The sequence below is a fragment of the Anas platyrhynchos genome, chromosome 2, assembly GCF_047663525.1.
Source record: "Anas platyrhynchos isolate ZD024472 breed Pekin duck chromosome 2, IASCAAS_PekinDuck_T2T, whole genome shotgun sequence".
NCBI lineage: Eukaryota > Metazoa > Chordata > Aves > Anseriformes > Anatidae > Anas > Anas platyrhynchos.
The window spans coordinates 141312918-141334913 of record NC_092588.1 but is presented as its reverse complement, the minus strand read 5'-3'; the positions used below and the strand labels follow the sequence as shown (position 1 = coordinate 141334913).

The 21996-nt window shown below is 41.7% G+C and overlaps 1 protein-coding gene across 22 annotated transcripts in view; it reads right to left on the bottom strand.

Moving 5' to 3' along the window:
• Positions 1-21996, bottom strand: part of KIAA1217 (KIAA1217 ortholog) — a 370266-nt gene that overhangs the window by 182240 nt on the left and 166030 nt on the right. For 17 of the 22 annotated variants that reach the window (XR_005263321.2, XM_038174595.2, XM_038174602.2 and 14 more), the window contains one exon: positions 1815-2098. Coding sequence is in view for 20 of the 22 variants with exons in the window: in XM_038174595.2 (XP_038030523.2) it covers positions 1815-2098 (284 nt within the window). In the remaining 2 variants the exon portion in view is untranslated. Of the gene's footprint in view, positions 1-1814; positions 2099-7077; positions 7405-21996 lie in introns of those variants that run through there. The other 5 variants (XM_038174594.2, XM_027450625.3, XM_038174597.2 and 2 more) reach the window with 5 other exon arrangements.

Here is a 21996-nt window from a genome sequence, read left to right as displayed (position 1 = left end):
TATGCAAATTTCTTACAATCAACCGGATACATTTATTTATGTTTTTAACATGGCTTCAGTTCAGTTTACAATTTTTTAAAGTTATGCTGAATGGATGGAGTCTTCAGTCTTTCCCATGCCCAAGAAAGATAGTCTGATACTCTAATGGTAATCTTAAAGTAATTTTGTTTTAAAGCTCACACTTATTACATGCCGTACATATATCCAATCATCAAAAAATAGAAGCAGGAGACATTCACATAATTTTACCCTCAATAAATTAGCAAGGACGACACATTTTAAACAAATAGCAGGAACAGTTACTGCATTCCTTCTGTAATTTATTGCCTTCAGAAAAGGATCAAATTACAAAATGTGTAGGGTGTAATGCTGTAGGCTGTTCAAACTGGGTTTGCAGTGTCTGCAACACTGGAACTAAATATTTACATGACTCCAGAAGATCTAATCTCCGAATTTCAACCCCCACCCCCTTTATTTAATTTGTATGCTATCTTTATCCACCACCCAGCACATTCCACACAGTCACTAAAGTTCATGAAAGAGATAAGGGGGGGGTGTCAAGACTTTCAAAGGAAAGCAGGGAAGCTGTTTTAAAAATAAGGAATAGATCATCCTTGTTAGAGCTGAAGTCTTCAGCAATTTTATCAGGGTACGTATGGATTCTAGCAGTTGTGCTCTAAGCAGGGATAGCACTTGGGATCTCTAGAGACCCCGTCAAAGAGGAGTTGTAAGGGGGAGGTACCGAGTGACAACTGTTCTGATCTCCAAAGGCTTGGAAGGCTTCAAAAGATGCTAGGAATTCAGTAAGCACTCCCATAACAGACTACAATATTTTGCCAACCTGTTTTTATTCCTTACTTACAATTAATTTGCTGCCAGTGCTGAAATACCTACAAAACATCAGGGGAAAAAAAACCTTTTAACAGGTGTGCTGTTGATCATTTGTTAAACTGAGAATAATGGATGTGTGATTTTTAAGAGTGAAGTCTAAATTCTGCTAGTTTATTGAAAAAATGTATTATGGAATAGAATGTAGATTGTCTGTAAGGTTTAACAGATTAAACTCTAACTTTGCACCCAAAACCAGAGCCATGCTGTGAACAGTCCCTTGCTTGGCATTCTCTGAATTCAGGTCAGTGTGACAGCAACCTCCACCTGTTCGGAGAAATACATCAACATGTCACGTCTTCTCTGACCCTGAATCTACTTCGCACTGCTGAAAAGCAATTGCAGGCAGGCAAAAGGCAAACCACCTTAAGGTATGCTTCTGGCAGACTGATGTTGATCTCAAGACACTTTGGAGGAGGCAGATACCTGTGGATACATCCACTCTGTATTAAAAGACTCAAAAATAGAAAAGAAAGCAAATGAAAGGGTAACAGAGCCAGATAAAGCATACAGACAAGGTCTTCAGATATTTTCTTTTCTCTTGGGCAGTGGTGCCAATACTGAAAATGTAACAAAAGTTAACAGCTGTTCCATATTTTCCCCTCAGCTGTGAAAAGTATTTGGAGAGCGATGTACTAAGATCAAGAGTCTCACCTTCATCACTTTCTCCCTGTATATTGCAAAAAAATTAAAAGCACCTAAAAAATGTCAGTTTCAACAAACAACTCCAAGGTAATATTAAATAGTTTGGTCATGATTTTTGTTTCTTCAGATTTCAAGGGAGAAACTGAACTCTAACTACATCAAACAAAAAATCTGTTTATGCTTTGTTACATTCTCACCTTCTATGGTGAGGTAACATTCAGTTTTGTAGAAGTTAAAAGGATTGTTTAACAAAAAGCAAGATACGAATTTTACTCTCATACCTGATCTCTCAGTCTCTCCTGGTGTCCCATTATTGCTGTAGCATGATGGGGATATTTCTGTTTCAGATGCTCAAGGAAAGCCTCTCTCTTTCTGTCCATTTCCGAGGTTTGCATTCCCAGTATTTCTTTGGAACTGCGAGGGCCACCTACTGTATGTCTTCGAGGGATGTTGCGGGAGGACTTGGAGTTAGGAGTGTGACTGTTCGGAGTCGAAAGCAGCTCCTTAGATCGGAGACATTCTGCATCGTCTAGTGATGTTACATGCAAACTGTGTTTTCCCTGGTCTGAAAAGAAAAAACAAAACAAACAAACAAAAAAGAATATTTTAATAACTTAATCCCGACATTCACATTAATATGAAAAAGAAAATCAGATTGGTAAAAAAGCTAGGTTATTTTAAAAGCCTGGTAGCGTTCAATGGCATGTTCTGCATCATTAGGCATATATGTTCTAATAAGCAGCCTGGAAATAATCGTTTATATAAGCTATGCACTGTACTTACTTCTAACACGGAACCACGGTATTGCCTCACAGAAAAGTGAACATGATTAAAGTAGATGTTCCTTTTATATCATCTTTACCATTATGTGACTTGAAAAGAAGATCTGACAGGGCCCTTAGTCCCTGACCTTTAAAACCTACAGGATGCTTTCTAGAAGGACCAGTTTTCTTCAGTAGCCTCCAGTACACTTAATGGCCCTGTAACCAGTATCTTGAAGGACACCAACCAAGAAAATGTGTTTGACAAAGCAGATTTGAAATCCTTCATCTTTTTTCAGTGCATTTTCAACATGCTCAGAAACACCTATGAAATAATAACAAGGTTTTGGAGGCTTTTTTTTCCCCCTCAATTTCTGACTGCGGTACGGTTTTAAATTTCACAGATCTCCCTTGGATTTTATACGTCTCAGGACAGCAGGCTGGAAAATACAACATCACTCTTTCAATAAACCATTTCTCAAGAAACAGAAAAAGAAGCAAACTTTGAGTAATATAAAAGGAAAAAAAAACTCAGATAAATTTTACAACTTTAAAATCTACTTTAAGACCAAAGACCATGACTATTTTTGCAAGGAGATAGGCAGACACAGAGGGTATGTAAGTGCTGGCTTATCTTCAGGTAACTGTGTAACATGAACCCTCTGGTGCATGAAGAAGTGTAGTCTGGAGCCTTGTTACCTAATACCTTTGAAAAATCCCTCACTCTTTTGTCAGCAAAGGGAAAAAAAAAAAAAAAAAAAGAAAACAGCAGCATTGAAAAGGCCTCTCCAAGCCCCTGTGGCCTTCCTCCTCTGTGCTGGGCAGGCCCAGGCGTCCCTGTTAGGGTTAACCCTTTACAGCACGACCCCAGGAGCAGCAAGGCCCTTCCTCTATGCATTCTTAATACATCTCCATTTTTCTCCATCTGACACTTTTCCACTCGCAGCCCTTTCTACTCCCAGTGACAGGCTCCCCCGAGTGCTGCCATTCATACGGCACTGCTGTTTGGAAACAGGCACCTACTCGCTTCTTTTTATGGTTCACTCAGTCAGCTTGACAGCCTGCCCACCACTTGCCTGAGGATTTTATTCTGAGTATTTTTCTGCCTCCCAGCGCACACTGTCACTTGGCTGCCAAGTCCCACGTAATATCAAGCCCTGGTAATAAAGTAAATCCTCCATTGGTGGAGCTGCTGTCTCTGCGCAGTCCCAACACTTTAAATGGGGAAGCCATTCCCTTGGTCTAACAGGACCAGGCCATGAAAGGCTGTCTCTTAGAGACTCCGCGTGTTTCTGTAAGCTCCCTGTTCTGCTCATGGGCTCCAAAATATCAGCAGATCCTCTAGTCTGCATTCATGGAAACCTATCCTGAAACCAGAACAGGAAATAGAAGCCTAGAGGGTGTAGGTGGCACCATGCTTTGAGCAGCACGGATCCAGACACTGCTTTGGAAGCAGCCTTGGTTCCTGAGGCAGTTTGGCTCTCAGGTGGGCTCAAAACATCATCTCTGAGGTCTGCAGCACTGGAGACACAGCATGGCACAGCTGCTGGGGGACAGCTTGGATGCAGACCGCTATGCAGCCCCATACATTATTTCACCTGCTTTCACATCCCTGGGAACTGGTGGAACAAACCTGTGGGATGCTTCAGACTGCAAAGTTAAGTTTCTTTCCTCAAGCTGCCCTTTTTCTCTGGTCCTTTAAAAAAACAGGCAAGGTCAAAAACCACACACAGCATGAGGCAACTCTAGCTCATTTCTTGTAAGACTTTCTTTAGAAGAACAACCCTTGTAAAAACTTCAGAGCAGCAGTCTCACCTACATACAAACGTACACATGCACACGTACTCTCCAGGCTACAGAACATTTCATCCTTTCCAAGCACAACTGAATTACAAAAAATATTCAGCCTCTCTATTTACTAAACATTCAGAGCACCTACTGCCAGGTACGCTTGGCTGGTTTGAGAAAAGTGGCAAAAAAAGTTTTACCTTCAAGAAGCAAGCATGGTTATTCCAGATGTACACAGTCAAATTAGTTTCTGAAAGCTGCATGGTCATTTCAAGGGATTTTAGATGGGAGTAAAGAGGTGGGATGGGGCTTGTTGGAATTTACCATCTTAATTTGCTGCACCAAGAGCACAGAGGTTATATCCCTGAGGCTGCTAGAACAAAGGTGTTGGACATAAATAAGGGATTTCCTTAGAGCTCTAGGGAGTGAGCGTGAGTGTGGGTGACTGAATGCAGCAATTCTGCACAGACCTTTAAAGTATTGTCACAGCAGCAGTTTCAGTCATTGGATTGGTGGCAGGCACTTCCTCAAGAAGGCAGGTAAAGCTATACTGAGAAACACAACCGAGAGCTCATGAATGTGGATTTCAGCTCCTTTATCTGTCTCATGCAAAGTCCCTCTATACTCTGCACTTCAGTCATCTCAGTAATTTAAGAAAAAGCTAATTATCTGAAACATACTGAGACACATCAAGTAAATTGTTTCAGAATTATCTGTTACTGCGTGAAACCTTGAGAAAGAATCATACATAACACAGTTTTCATATACTGTATTAGAAAGGTCAACAGAATCTATTATTTTTCTTTCATATATTTGGAAAATACTGTATAAATAGCAGTGAAAAGAAAGGAATGCAAACTATGCAAACTAATTGCTAGTCTTGCCAGCAAGCTGACCTGGGCAAGGTCCCGTCATATTGCAGCACACATCAGCACGTATCTTTCTTGCTGCTCTAGCTGCAATGCTCTGGTAGCTACCACACCATTTTGTTGCCCAAATTTATGCAGATCAGGAACAAGCTACCCTGGGTTATATTATCCATCTTTGCTGAAATGGAAATCAAACTCTCTGTAATGTTTGAATATTGGTCTTTTGCATAGCAGTTGTTTAAGTTCTTCCCTGACTACTTCCTAGATAGTGACAGATAATTTTGATGGCAAGGATGAAGTGGAATGCCAAAATGCCTCCTGTGTACTTCGGGCACATGAGCTCTATACCACGGCAATCCAAGGAAGAGAAACTAAGAGACATGTTCTGGATCCTGGAGTTGCTCAATAACAGTGTGGGCAAACTGGCCATATCTTCCAAGTGAAGATAAGAGGCCTAGAAAATCAGTCCCCACAGATAACTGTGAAATGTGTGAAGGATCATGTGAAGGCTCCCAGAAGACAGCTAAGAGTAGCGAAAGGATAAATTATGCAAGCACTCTCTTTAGAAAAGGAGTAAATTGAGCCAATGGAAAACACAGAAAGAGAAGTGCTAGATAAGCTTGTCTCCGTCCCTCCCTCCCTCATGTTCAGAAGCTAAGAGCTGAAGATCTTTCTGTTGAGTAGAGTAGCAAGGCTAGAGGGCAACAAAGGGAGGACTTGTTGATTGGCAGAGGAGACCTTTGGTTATCCAAAGCCTTGGGTAACAGCTGAGATGCTCCTCTGATCTGAAAACTAATTTCAAGATTTCTTAACTTCACCCATTACTACAGTGGGTAAAACAACAGGGAAGGTCCAAGTCTGCAGTGCAGAAGCAGTATGTCTGGGTTTATCAGAAAGAGTACCATGAGTGCCATAAACTGGAAACCAAAAAGAAAAAAAAAAGTCCTTCAATGCATCCTGGTATGCAGTTCTTCCCAGACACACACTCCATAAAGTCTACAAAGGTCAGGACATTCACTTTGCTCTATTGCTCACAATTTTGTGAAACTTTTAATATCATGTTTTGCAATCCAGGTGATGAGAGACAAGAACATTTTCAGACAAATTTCAGAAAGTGTCAAGTATGGGTCTGATCCATACTGGTACCATGAAGCTGAGCCTTGGAGAGTATCATAAGTATTAAAAAATAGTAATAATAAATTTTAGGGGCATGAATCAAACCCACTTCCATTATACTTATGCTGGCAGCACTTCTGAGATTATTGGGAATCATTCTTAGCTACTGCATTGTCTTTGCAATTAAGCCTGTTTCCAAACAGATTTTCAAGTGTAGCTGCTGGATATGGGCTAAAACTACTCAATTTGGTTATGAATTTTCAGCATTAAAACTTCTGGAGAATCGGAGGATGGGTCTGGTCAGACCCCTGTTTTTCAGACCAGATGTATCTCAGCCAGCTTCATATGACCCTTGCAGAAGAACTATGTTACCGGTGGCTTTTTTTTTCTCCCTATTCAGATACATCCTCTAAGTGTAGATTTCCTTCCCACTGAACATAAGCATACAGATACTGATGCACATGACTTGCACTGCCCAGGATTTTAACCTCAAAAATGGCCAAAAGAGTGCCAGACAATGCACCCCCCAAGAAAACAATCAATAAACTAAGTTCTCTACGCAGTGTTTTCTGGTCCTACACGCTCCTAAAGCCGTGTGATTTTCCCAAACCACACGCACTCAACCGCAGGCTGCTCATTTTGTGGGCAGCACAACTTCTCAGGTGCCTGCAGGGAGCACACGCAGGTGCTGCAGGACTCCTGGCAGCGGTGCCGATCAGATCGGGTGCTCCCCACGCCGCCTGAGCGCTGCGCTCCACGTGGGCTGCCCCACGCAGGACCCAGCGGCACAGCAGCGGCTGGGCCACCCCGCGTGTAAACCACGCCGGCCGCGCTCCGGATTCGCTCCGGTGCAAACCCCGGGGGATTTACAGCGCGATTCGCCGCGAAGCCCGGCTCCCCCCCGTGACAGCGAGGTTGCAAACCGGCAGAAAGCCACGCTTCGACAGCACGGGCGGTCCCGAGGGGCACGGCTACCCCTAACTCCATCTCCGCCCGCTGCTCCTACTCACCCTTCATCTGCCTGCCGTCTGCGGAGCAAGCCCGGCACGGCTCGGCTTTCTGGCTCTCCTTCTCCTCCATTGTCCCTGCCCACCGCACACAGCCGGGAAGTGCAGCGCCGGGGCGAGCGGCGCCAGGCTGAGCCGGTAACGCGGCTCACAGCCCGGCCCGGCTCAGCCCAGCCCGGCCCGGCTCGGCCCGGCCCTCCCGCCCCGTCGCGGAGCCCCCGCACGGCCGGTGGGCGGCGGGGTCGGGCGGCTCCCCCGAGCCCTCCTCCGGCCGGGCCCCAACAGGTGACGGGGCTGGGCTGCAGGCGAGCCCCGCGCCGGCTGGCTGCCCGGGAAGCCTTCTGAGGGGGGAACATTGCAGGCGTGATTACAGGCCCGAGCCTCCGCTGGAATCCGAAGCCGAAGCCTTTCAAATCTCCGTCATGGGACAAAAGGCTTTCCACCGAGTGTGTTTTTTTTTTTTAAGCTCGTAACCACCGAGCCCACAAGCATTCCTGATAAATGCTCCTCTGTCTTTCCTAGCGTCTCGTTTGAAAGTAATTCATTATACGAGCGCTTTGAGGTTTTGTTTTCGGCGGAATTCTTTCAAGCTGCTCGGAGAGTGAATTAGGGAAAAAATCAAGATAGAGGAATTCAACTTTAGCGAAGCCAATAAAAATGAATGGTAGCAATATGTAAGCAGGGGCTTGGGTTTAGAGGGATTCTGAAGCCTCAGTAGCAAAGCATAGAGAAACACGTAACTAATTCTTTTTTGGCAGATCAGAAGCAGGAAGTCCGCCTGCGAACCGATAGATCCACCGGGCTGTGAGGCAAAAAATAATGTGCCTGAGAAGAGTGAGATCAAATCCCACAGATTCCATCAGATGCCACATGTGTTGATTTAGTGGAGAATATCGGGCCGAATTAGTCTTTCGGGATCGTAATACAGAGCTAGAGAAGGTGGAACAAACCGGGTGTTGAGTTACAGCATCAAGACCGGAAAGTTTATCCACAGACAACTTCTGAAGTAGGTTAAGAACAAAGCATTACTGAGGTATTACTAAAAATAAGCAATTTCTCATTTAAACCAACCGCATACTGCAACACCAAGTAACAGTTAATATCTCGGATGTCTTTTTAAACAGACCTAACATAGGTCTTCCAAGCTTTCTCCAACACTCACTGCAGTATAACATCAGCTAAATTGCTTGAAATGACCTCTCAACCACCCAGTCCAGGCAGGCTAGGAAAATTCTCCTTCATTTCCTACATCTCTATCTGGCAGAAATGTCACCCTGTCTACTTGGATTATTAAACACAGAAATGTTGTGTATATATATAAATTCAATACAGAAGCTCAAGGAAAATCACTCTCCTCGTGCCCCAATCCTCCCCTGTCCAGACAGAAAAACTGTGTGTATGAATTACTATAAACAATTAATAAATGCAAAGAACTATTGTTCATTAGATCAGGCATGCGTATTCTCTACCACTTAACAAATATTTATTTTGTTTCTTAACAATTAATTTTATATTGTCTTGGAACCTGGCAAAGGTCCCAGAAATCTGGCAGGGAAAACACAGAAAAGATGAAAATACAATCTAAACATTAGCACTGCTATTTAAGGCCTGCAGTACAGTGTTCCCAACAGAATACTCCTTAAGTTGCTTTGCAGTATTAAGAAAACAGTGAGATACACATTGTATTTAGATACTGTTTTTACTGGCCTTGGGTTAATCTCTGGTGATTCTGATTGGGAACTATTTTAGGATGAGAAGTGATGTCCAGCCAGCCTATTTATCTGATGTTACCTTTTGTGATATTGAGGAATGTGCCTTTAACACTGAGGTTTTTTAGTCTGGACAAGTGTTACAATCCTCTTGCAAGTTATACTCAGCCAGCTGGAAGGAGAAGAGGACTCATACAGGAACATCATGCGTTGAGGGATCACTGACCACCACCTCCTTCAACAAATAAAAAATAACTCAGAAATCCCTGATGGGAAAAGAAAGCTAGTGCAGTTGCAATGTGGAAGCTGTACTAGGATATCACCTGTAGACAGGGCTGAGAAACTGACAGTGAAGAAAGTGAGGGCATTTAAAAAGGCCTACCCATGAAATAATGCAAGGGAAAGCACAGAACATACTTGGCTATGAATGCCTGTAAGTAATCAAGGCACTTCTGTAGCCTTGAGTGAAAATGGTGTTAGCTCTGGAGATCAGTATGGCTTTTACCAAGTGTCTTAATAAGACTAAACATCAGTGCACAGTAGCACTTTAAGGAAGCTTTGCCTTCATCCAAGGTAGGGAAAAATAAAAAAGAACAAAAACCAAACAAAACTAGAAAATGACTATAAGATTATTAAATAAATAAATAAATAAATGTCAGAACTAACATACCTGCTTTAAGCCAGCACTGTTAAGTTTCCACAGCCAAGAGCACACGACAGAGAGCCTTGTGACCTGTAATAGTGCATCCCTTTACATGTCCTACCAAGCAGCCGGGTGCCCCTTGGGATGGTGGCAGAGGTGGGGACAGCTCATATAAACCTGTGGTCTGAAACCATTGCTGCCTGGGCAGCAGCAAGGTGCTGCCAATGCTGGGAGTGACAGTAGATAATGGTGCTGCTGAAGCTGTTAAGGGGCCTGAGCCTCACAGACCCTTGAAACACAGAGGTGATCTAGGAGAGATTGCTTATTTGGTTGTGGATGTGTGATTTGTAAAGTGGGTGCCACTGTGGGAGAACTGCCACAGCTACAAAAGTAGCCTCTCAAACAGCATTAAAGAACATTGCCAAAAAGTGAGACTAAACATGGCATGCTTCAGTATCATCAAAATTGAAAAAAGGAGCCCACCCAGCCTCACATAATCACCTCTGCTGCTGCTCAGGATGGCACCATTCATGAAAAGAACAGTCAGGACAATGCAATCCCAAACCACATTCTCTCTTTAAGGAAGTTCTTGGTGCCAAAGTGGATTTAACTACCATATGTCAAGGCCATTCTTTAAGGTGTTACCTAAATTTACTTAAAAGAATTAACGAAATTCCTTTAGCAGCTGAGAAACTGGAGACAGCCAGAACCATTATACTGTTAGGCTCAAATAGAGAGCTACATAGCACAACTGCTGGGATGAATCACCACCACCAAGTTAAATAAACTTGATTAACCAGTTCACAGCACGCAATCGGGATTTGTTTATCTGTGGGATCAACAATAACAGTAGTTCCTTTTAATTACTGTGCTCAGATCTGGACCCATCAATATCAAAACAATGCATGGAGAACAATTGCTAACAGGATCTGCTGTTTTAATTGCGCTCAAAATTAATGTCCCAGAGCGACTTAAACACTTCTGGTTTTAGCATGTGCATAAAAGGAACAATTAACAAATACCGGCTTCGCTCAATTAGTAAAACTCATAATATACAACGCTGCCTCTATGGCTCTAGCAATTATTCATAGCTAAAAAAAATAGGAAGTTAATTATTAATAGTTAAATCAGAAGAAGCATCCCATAATTAAAAACCTATCTCAGTGTCCATGTGAAGTCATGTAGCCATTGAGAAATACATCACAAATATTCCCGGTATGAAGCGGCCTGGTACTGTCTAGCCTGCAATATCCCAGAAAGAAAACAAATATTAGACCTGAAGTGGGGAGGCTTGAGAAACTGAGCACTTCTCTATTCTCCTTTGTGCTCAGGGAATTCACTTCAGTCCTTGGTGTGGTCTTTCCATCCTTAATAATTAAAATAGACTCCTAAAAGAAAGGGACTACGTTCAGATACGTATATTATCAAGTATGATATAGTACTAACCTCTAGCTCATACAAGAGAAATGTAAATAACCACAGGTCTATCCATATGAATCCATGCAAGTAGAATCTAGAGGTAAAAAGGTTTATATTACCTTAAGAGTAATTGCCTAATAATTTGGTATTGTGTATCAGGGAAATCAGATTTTTTAAGGCAGAGGTTAGGAGAGGCTTTGTGATCATTTAGTCTCTTCTGCTTTGCAAGGGATTTCAGTGAATTTGTTCCTATTTCAAGTCCAAGGATAATGGTTAATCTGTTAAGTGGTTAAATTAAAGTTAAACAATTGGATTTGATTTGAAAATTTACAATTACAAACTATCTAATACAACCTCTAGGATTACTTGTAGTGAAATAACTGTCACTGTTAAAAAATTGTGGAGTTTCAGTATTCATACTTCATACATCCAAGTTCAGTTACAATTTGTCATACCTATAAGGGAAAAAAATTAGCTAGAGGAGTGAAATTGATCTATTCCAACTGAAGCAAACAAGAAAACGAGCACGAGCTTCTCTACACATCTCCACTGCAGACTTAAACAATGTCTTGTCCAACCTACAGGTTTCAAATCCTTCAGAGAAGTTCAGAGGCTGACAGTGGTGCCAAATTATATGATCATTTATGAAAATCACAGGCGTCACCACCACCAGCCTTAATCACTAAAACAACTATTAAAAAGAGTCACTAAGAGGTTGAACATTTGATATTCAGGCAGAAGATGAAGTCATCTTTCCAATTCCATCTCAAATTGGGCTCTGGGGAGCAGCACTAATCACCTGTCACTTGACAGCAATGAGCTCGCAATTATGAAGAAGGATGCAGTGTCCTAGCCCACCTCCAGCTGAAAAGGCTATTAAGTGCCCTACACGTCGTCAAGTACCAGAGCATCCTTCATTCACTTGGAAAGACATTCGGCTCAAGCTAACAACTGTCACACCTGGACAGCTACATCATGTGAAATAGGTTAGTTTTTCTGCTTTCCATGTTTTATTATTGTTTCCTTCATCCTCCTACATTTTTTTAAATAAAAGAAAAGGTCTGGAAGCAAAAAACACTTGTGCATGCCCTAAATCAACCTGAGGAAAAGGACTGTGGTCATCAGGAAAAAAGCACTGACATTCAAGTGAGGAAAGAAAATGATGGTTAGTCACCTTTACCCACAGCTATATCTCTCTTTCTGATTTCAGACAAGAAGCAGCTAACTCTAGATACACTTTAGCATGACTTACCCAAGGTAAGAGAGCTAAATAGACATCACTACACATTCTGACTCATGTAATGCAACACCTTATCTCAGACTTTTTACCCCATTACTGCCATCCCACCACACTAACACTGGTATTAGTGCATTGCTGCAGAGCAGCTCACTTCGAACTGAAGACCCTAGCACTCTGCAGCTTCACGCCTGCCAGCCTGGCCAGCTCTTTGCACGTCACAATTTCCATACAGTATCACCTATGGTAAAAAATAAGAACAGCCTGCAAACACTGAAATAGAAAATATGAACATCTGTTTTTGTAAGGTACCAAACAAACAACTCCGTGAGAGGAAAATGTGCCTTACATCTTGGAAATTTCAATAACAAGAGTTTAATCAAATAAAAAGCAGTGTGTGGGTGGGAAGGAACAATGTGGGGAATTGTTTCTCAGGGAGGTGGAGGAAAGGAGTGGAGACGGTCACTTTTAAGTCCATCTGCTCTATATTCAAATTCAATTTTTCCCCAGTGTAAAACACTTTGGTTTTGATAAGTTCCTTTTTGGATGAATTCATTCAAACAGCTCTGGTGAGAGTTTGGATTCAAACTGGTCCAACTTTTCAGCAATGCCAAAACAAGAGACAATGCCTGAAACACTGACTATTGCTGGTTTTGTGGGCGTCTGCAGGATCTGCTCATGAATGTACAAGATAGCAGGTTTTAGTGATCAAAGGTATTGAGAGCTGCACTCTGTAAAGTACAATTATACTCAAGAAGAATCATCAGAGATCCTTTATTTCAGATATTACCAAATGCATAAGGAGTTTACAAGATTGTCAGGAGACTGCTTGAATTAGTAAGAAATACAAAGTTTACTCTGATGGAGTCTGGGTCTAAAAATAACGTAAGTGGTGAAATTATGTTGTGATTATAATTCTGACTTGCCTATCAACAGGCAATTCTGATAAATATTATACCAAAAAGAATGGTTTAACTAAAATAATTAGTAATTAACGATTAGGAATTAACATAATGGTAGCAGTATTGCCAACCTGCAGCATTCACACAATTCACAATGGTGATTTTTTCTTTAAAGTTATGTGTTGTGTTTTTTTGTTTGTTTGTTTGTTTTCTTTTAGAACAATATATATTTATTGGTCTTTGAGCTGTACCCAATCATATATTCTTTTATTCTTCCCACAGTGTTAAAGGCAAGAAATATTTTTTTCTACAAAACTCATACTAAAATCATGGGGCAGAGCAACACGATTGCCATTTCTCAAGTTGGACATTTTTAATTGTTCTTACATGTTTCTCCCTGAACCCTGCCACAAGTGCAGTACTACACAGAAAAAAGAATAAAATAAAATAAAAGAGGTAAGAGAAACAGGATAAATTGTTATAGCTTTGTTTCTACACAGATCCAATTTCCAACCCAGTGTGGATGGTTACAGGTTGTGGGTTGTGCCTTAAGCCATGCGGCCCCAGTGGCTCCTGTCTTCAGGGCTCTCGTTTGCATTCTTTGGAGAGCACCACTGCTGAGCGCAGATGTGAAAGCAGAATGCCAGTGGGAAACTTCCTCCTACTTGTAAATATATTAATGACCTCTTGACACCGCATACATCCCCTTTCCTGAAAAGTGCCTCCCTGACCTTCCCAGACCATGCTGATGCTACCACTAAAACAGCTGATTAGTAAGAAAGCAATGGCAGCTCACAGCAGAGGTACTCCTGCTCCTCCATCCAATCTGTTTTGCTGGGAGGCACACTTCTTAATTCAGGTACATTAAACCCCTTCAGTATTTAGGATTTCACAGCTTTGGGGCAACAGGCACCATTTGACTACCTTGTCTGACTTCTCATCTGTCACAAGCCATTGCATTTGATGTGGAATCCTCACACAAAGTCCAAGAGATGAACAAGACCTGAGATGAACATAATATTGCTGATCTCACGAGCTGCAACTGCACTAGTGTTTGTTTCAAATAAGAATGTGCTTTTGAAACAAAACCCCACCAGACCATGTGATGAGATCTACCCAGATGATCGGCATAAGACAGTAAAGAGCATCAAGCTCCACAAACCTGGAAAAAAAAAATCTGTCTTCTGCCTTAAATTTAATGAGCTAGATATCTACCTTAAAGCAAAACAAAACTATCCTAAGCTCAAAGCTGTGGCACACACATCTAGCCACTGTCTCCAGCACAGACGGTCCTTTATGCATGAAAGAAACCCAAAGGGAAAAAGAACAGCATCTCAGAACATACCTAGCCAATTGTACATGGAGGGGATGGAAATCCTCCATGCCTAACATTACCAGCTGAAAGGCTGAAATCCAACAGTTGATTAAAATCACTGTCTATAATACAGAGCTGTGAGTGTTAAAAGCATGTTATCTGGGGCATTTCAGTGCTTGGCCCATGGAGGCAGCTGATGGAGCTGATGGCTCAGACACCACATCCAGCAGCAGCAGCACTGCTGTGACCTTCCACCCTGCACCAGCCACCACAGTAAATGCAAACCTTGTAGCACCAGGCTACGTGGCTTCTCAATACACCCACTTCCATTTTACAGACTACATTATGGTTAATTGACTGACATTTAATTACCCTCGCTACTAAGAAATTGCTTCTTATTTCTTCAGGGCAAACTTGATTTAATTCAAGTTTCCATTGATGGGACCTACTCTTCTCCCATCGTCAGCCAGACCAACCAGTTCTGAAGGGCTGGTGCTCTGTGACAAAGCCACCTCACAGCCTCCTCTCCATCAACTGAGCTCCTGAAAACATGCATTAGTCTCACTTTTAGTCTTGGAAAACAATCTTTTCCTCTCTTCTTTTCACTTCTTTCTAGCGTTCCTATCCCCTAATAGAGCTGGCAGGATTATCAGAGACTTTGCTTTATTTTTGAATTTAATGTAGTAGCAGTAATAAATAAGTACATAACCCAAATTTACTTCTGAAAACAGCAGTGCTGCTGAATGTTTGGGAGATGAGCAGAGTGCCCTGGGCTACGTGCACAGCCACAGCGACCTCCTCCCAGAAAGGGAGAGCATGCTCCGGGGCTAGCAAGGGCAAACCGTCCAAGCTCCAAGTGAGCTGTAGTGACACAACTCCTGTGTCATATCCTATTTCTCCTACAAGGGGAATTCTGCTCCTTTTGTGCAGCACTCACAGAAGATAAAAAGGGAGAAGAAGTAACAATGATCCGTCTCATCAGGCTGCAAAGAGGCGCGCAGAATTGCCTGAGGTGAAGTGAAGAATAAGCAACGTCAGCACAGAAAGGTGTCATACAAGGTTTAAGCTTATTCAGAGGCAGAGCCTCCATCTCTCTCATGAATAAATACATAACCCAAGACAATTTAATTCCAACTGTTTTGTAGCACTTCTTACGAAAACTTTTCAAATAATGTAATGATTCACAGGTGAGCTCTCCACTGACAACATAAAATGACACTGTATTAGTTATCTGCCTCTACAAATGTGCAAGTCTGCACTAAGATATACAAATATCTCTCATAATATAGCACATGCCTTTACATGCAGCATAGCTGAAGATAGGGAACAGGCAGTAAGTAGTGACAGGTTTTCTTCACTCCAAAGGAAAAGGTTATTAAACATTAATTGGTAACAGACAGGTTTTACTGCATATGCATATGCTCCAATACTCTGTATTTCTAATACCCACCTTATCTACAAAGCATAACTTTGTGAATTACTTAACTTTTTTTTTTTTTTTTGTGATTCTCATACTATGGCCTTAATCTTTCATAATTAACATAACAAGGTCAAGTGATAAATTCACATCTTTTTTTCTCCTCTTTTGCTGCTTTGCTCTTGAACAGCCATTAAGAGATAGTACTCCAAGCTTGCAGCTGGAATGGCATCTAAGTCCTTGTATCAGTTGGATGAAATTCTGGGCAAAGTGCTTGAAGGAAAGAAGTATTGAAATCTCTTTGACGCAAGATGGCAATATTACTTACATGCCCCAGTTTCAGTTTTATAAGCTCCTATAAATACTCTCTCACAGCAGAGAGTAGCACAAGAATGTCCTTGGAAGAGGGCATTAGGAAAACAAAGGATGAGTTTGCAACCCATGAGTAGTATTAATTCAATGTTGGTTTTTTTTTGTGCTCTTATACCAAGACTCCTCCCTAAAAAAAAAAAAAAAAAAAAAAAATCCTTTTTTTTTTTTTCTTCAAGGAGACTTGGTGTAAGAGCTCAAATCAAGAACAGCTGGATTCCAGCAAAGAATCTCCATATGGAACTGAGAGGGAAAAATAGGTACTGAGTGGCTGTCCAGAGAAGCAAAGGTCTTTCCTGGACCCTTGAGGTCATCTGCCTCTATAGAAGCATTGCACAACTCTTAGTCTGTGGACTCTAGAAGTAAATAAATGTAAGTGCAGAAGATGGTCTGCAGAAAGGAAATTAAGGCCGATGGGGTTACAGGTCTGACATCGCTGGAAACACCTAAATCAATTCTGAGTAGTGTTCCAAAGGAGAGCTAAGCGCAGCCAGAATATGCAGACTGGAAACCAGAATTATAGGGTAAAATGCTACAGGCAACAATTACCAATCGCTTTCCTTTCCCAGCCATAAAACAAGGTAATTTGTTTTCTCCACTGTGCGTGGAAAAAACTGGGTGGTCTTCTGACTTCAGGAATCTGAGAAACATCCCTCCGGAGGACAAGGCCACAACAGGCCTTATGGCAAGCGTGAGGCCCTTTTTCAACACTGCCTTACACTATACTTGATTTTAGTCACGGGCATTAAGACTGTGGTAGAGCTTTGCAAGTCATCACTAAATACCTTTTCTAAATAACTCCACACAATTCTCACGAGTGTCTTCAAGACATGAATAAAGCCTTAGTTGTTGAAAGGTAGCATGTTTTCGGTTCCTCGGCTGTCTTCATCAGCATGGGGCTGCCATGCTGCAGGGATTCTTCATTTGGTAAAAGACTAATTCCCCTTCATCCTGCAGAAGTTGTCACCAGTTGTAAGAACACAGCAGCTTCATGTGATACATGACAAGTAACTGTGAGTTCTGAGGTTATTAGTTCACTGAGGGAATGACATCTCAATAAAAGATAAATATAAAAACTCAATCTCCTACAGGCAGTTTAAGAGTCTTTCTTTCACCATCTCTTTTTTAAAAACTTTGAACGTGTTCTTACACATTCACAGTTAAAAAATAATTTAAAAAAATCTTTATATCTTCAGCCCCTTCTTAAATAATGTTCATCTAATAACACCTATGCTCAGAACCAGGCCATTTGACATGTGTTTGTGTATTAAAAACATAATGGGGCGTTCAGTGTTGCAATTCAGCTTCTTCTTCCAGTAAAAGGAAGAAAAGTGGGGCAGGCACCAGGCTGAAAAGCTTTCTGAAAGCTGCAGCTGCAGCCAACAGCTGAAATTTAAAATCAGCCATTATTTTCTCTCCTCATATTGTGGGCTCTGCCACAGTTTTCAATAAACCACAAATTCAGCCACAGAGGCACTATCACTCATTATTTTCTTTTGCTGATGGAGCTAAAATAAGAACCATAAACACTCTTCCAGACTTCAGAAAGCAGCGTATGTAACTCCCCAGCAGGATCCTCAACATGTTGCATGTGGACAACGTATTAGGCAAGTAGCAAAACCCAAACAGGGTTCTGTGAAATTAGTGATTTAATGTTGCAGAGAGAACCTGAAACTGAAGATCATATGGGGCAAAGAAAGCAGAAGCAGAACTGCATTTCCATTTCCCAAGCCAGTGAGAGAACAGACGTGATCTGCAGCAGATACCGTTTGCTTGGATTTCTACAGGGCATGTATAAACGCCTCTTACTAAAGAAACAAAAACAAGAGATCCTCCGACAGATTAAATAAATAAACTAATAAATAATAACGATAGGAAAGACTGAGCAGGAATAAAAAGACAAATTTCCTTAGGGAGGGAGCTTACCAGTGGCATCACACAGAGAAATCTGCATTGGTCCAGGCAGCCACCAACATTAGTTAGCTGGAAAAGGCAAGAGCCTGGAAGAAACTTCACAAGATTCACTGACTAGGCAGTAAAACGATAGATGAAATCCCGTGTAGCTAAATGTGAAATGATGCACATTGACTCTGAACAGATTATTACCACTCAGAAAGAGAGTTTGTGGTTATAACCATTTTGTGAAAATTTCAGCTCAAATCTCATTAGTGATTAAAAAAACAAGTATATGTTGGAAAATGTTAGGAAAAGAATAGCGAACAAGACAGATAATGCCATTATGCTACTTTACAAATCCACAGCCTACCCACATTTTGAATATTGCATGCAATTTTAATTCACTCCAGGTCAAAAAAGATATAGCAGATAGAGAAATGCCAAGAATAAAGGTGGCCTGCATGATCAAAGTTATGGAACAGTTTCTGCCCAAGGAACAACTAAATAATGTAGGACTCTCCTTTCTGAAAACAGATGAGTCAAACATATGGTTGAGGTCTATAAACATGAGTGACAAAGAGAAACTGAATAGGGAAAGACTGTTCATTGTCTCTTCCAATGCAGATTCTAGAAGCAACAAATGAGACAAAGTAGGCTATTGACTCAGAAGCACGTAAATGTGAATATTAATTTCACAGAGCACTATGGCTCAGTGATGGGACTTGATGATCTTGAAGGTCTTTCCCAACCTTATGATTCTATGAAGTACTGGTAAGCTGGGGAACTTCTTGTTGTAGGACACTTGAGTTGCTGAGTTTTCAAGGGTTTAGATTTTTTTTTTTTAATTAATACATTAACAGGAAAAAAAAATATCCATGGAGCACTCTTAAAAACAAAAGTGCCATCATCATTTGTTTTTTTTTCCAGTAGTCTCTTATGTGTCTATTGGTGGGAGCTGGAAAATATTCCAGAAGCATCACTATGTACTCTCCTTGGTCCTGTATTCTTCCTTAGGGAACCATCACCATTCAAGACAGATTTGGGGGCTGGATCTCTTGTCTACAGCCTTCTACAAATCTACAAACCTTCTACAGCTGGATCTCTTGTCTACAGCCTTCTACAAATCTACAACCTTCTACAGCTGCTCTTACATTCAGTGAGGTACAAGAAGCACTACTGCTGACCATATCACTTTGTCATACTTACTAAACATAATGAAACAGAAGCACTAACATTACAACAGCAAAATAACAATCCCAGATCCAATCAAAACGCTCTGCTGTGTAGTGAGAATTGTACGGAAATCTCCTCCTGGAGAGAGGATATGGGAGAGGATGAATGGCATACAATAAATTAAGTCATATCATCTCATCTGTTAAAAAAAAAAAAAAAAAGGTTCAAAATATTTGACTACACAGGAAGATTAGTGTAGTGGAAGCTAGAGAAAGAATCTGCAGTGCTTCAGCTGTTCCACAGAGGTGGTGGACAATACAGGGCAAATCTTCCATGGCATCTGTAGCTCTGGATAGCACCAAGTGTCAGAAGGCTATTAAACCCTTTGTACAAGGGATCAGCACAGCTTTGGGGGGCTGAGATCATCCTTTCTCCCTCATTAACTCCACACTACAGAGAGGCCACTGCAGAGGACTTTAGGTGCCATGACTCTGACCGAAGCACAGGGTAGCACCAAGCCACCCTCACCCTTCCCCATCTTTTGGGATCCAGGACCCAGTGTACGGGCAGTCAAAACTTACTTAAAGATCAGTGCACAGTACTGGAATCTGGCAGCAGCAGGTCATTGTCATTCACTCATTTAGAAGAATTAAATCTGACTGTCAGCCCATGCTAACATACACCACCTCTCCATGACCTCTCCATGAAGACGTGTGGAGATGAGCAAGGTCCCCTGAGCTCCTTAAGCTCCCCACCACACGTGCAGGGACTTGGTGGCAGTAACTGAGGTCTGGTTCCTTTGCTCACTGCCTTCCCCCCAAAGCAGACAGTGGGTTACTCTGTGTGAATCTGCATCCACACAATAGGGAGGGGGACAAGAGAATTATATTATCCGCTGATGAGTACCTATGCTGCTTTTTCAAAGCTTCCTAAACTGGCCTGTTTCTTGCTACAATATGAGACAAAAAGAAGGCATCAGATGTTTTGCCCCTGTAGTTCTTTGGAAATTTGCTTTTCATATTTCCTCAGGTTATCAGAGTGTCTAACCACCTCCCTGCCCTCGCTTTCCCAGAAAACAAGAGAGCTTTTTTTTTTTTTTTTAGTCAGGGGATTTTTCAAGGGCAAAGAATAATACACCTTTTATTAAGCAGCTATGCACAGTAAGAAACTTTTTACTAGCAATTTCTCAAGGAATGTTATGACTGGCTGACTTGAAAGTGGCCTATCCAGAATCTCATTAGATTTTCAAGTACTTTAGAAAGCAATTCTTACTGAATTATCAAACTTACGGGAAAGCAATGACAGTTTCATACCCACAATTATGTACTTCTGTGTTAACTGCAGAAGCATATCAGAGAAGTAAGGAGAGTCATGTGCCTCAAGCTACAGCAGTAACAGGGAACTGCTGGGATACGTTAGAGAAGATTCTTTATAAACATTTAATTTGTATGATTACATATTGTTTTCCAAAATGGTGCACATGTGACAGGATACACAATTATGCATCTCAGTGAGTCTTGACCCAGAAAATTTAAGTGGTAAACAAGCCACAAAAGCTTCATGGGTGTGGAGCACACATGGGTCATGACACTTTGCATAAGCAACCTCTGCATTCTGCTGCTTGGTCAAAACAGCCAAATCTGTCTGCCACTGGAGACTGCAAAGGCAGCTGCAGATGGGCAGAAGCACAGGTTGTTCTAGAGCTGTTTTATCCCACCTGCAATATTGACACTGCAAATAAGAGAAGATCAAGTGTGTGACTTCCCAGCTGATGGGACTTAGATACCACCTGAGAATCCCAGAGCTTCCTTCTTCAAAGGGGAGGTAGCCTGCCTCACCTCACCTGTCCTTAGTCATCAAAAATACAGGTAGCTGTGGTAAGCCATTCACATAGTAAAGCACAGAGGTAAAATAGGCACTTGCTGCAGATTGCTCATCCTGCTCATTGTAGACACCTAGTTTAAAGGCAGCGTTGGCCTCCTGAGATGTTCCTCCACGGCTGTAAAGCAACACACATGCTGGACTAAATGCACTGATAAGAACATTGATTGTTCACTGGGCAGCTCTCCACAGGAAGCATAGGGGTCTCTTGAAAGCATCTGCACATATGGCTCTTTGGATGGTATCACACTTCCCCAAGTAGTTCTACAAATAAAATAATATTCAGTTTTTATTTGAAAAAAAAAAAAGAAAAAAAAAAAAAAAAGCATGCACTGCCTATACACAGAAATCTAATACTCTTAATAACATTTCCACAACATTTTAGACAGGGGGTGATTCCCATGAAGACTGATTTCCTCAAGAGCCAAGCATATAGTTAATCCTAAATTTTAGGCTCACGTCCCTGATTCTCTGTATAAAGACTTTCCAATTTCTATTTTTGCCCAACACTCCGTCATTGCATTCTGCAGCCAGCAGACTAGACAATCAGCTTCTTAAACACTTCTTTCTCAAAACAAAACAATCTAATGCAGCCCATATTCAGAGGAGACTCTCACCATCGTAAATGCACATTTACAAGGCTGAGGATGGTCTGTCTTTCCCCTAGCCTACATTTCTGCTTGCAATCCCATACCAGATGGAGCTGTTGCATGACTCCTGGCCAGGCTTTGCAAAGTGAAGCATGAAGCCTGCTCCATAAGACTTTATGAGCAGTTGCTGTGGCTGTGCCAAAAGAGTTGCAGACAGCGCTTCCTCCTCCGCTGTGACCCCAACCAAAACAGACACGACTCTGCTGTGAAGCATGGGGACGTCAAGTCCATGCAGTGCATGGCACCAGGTAACAATTCCCCCTCTCATGCAAAAACACACGAGCACACTTTGACTGCCCGCTTAGCTCCTT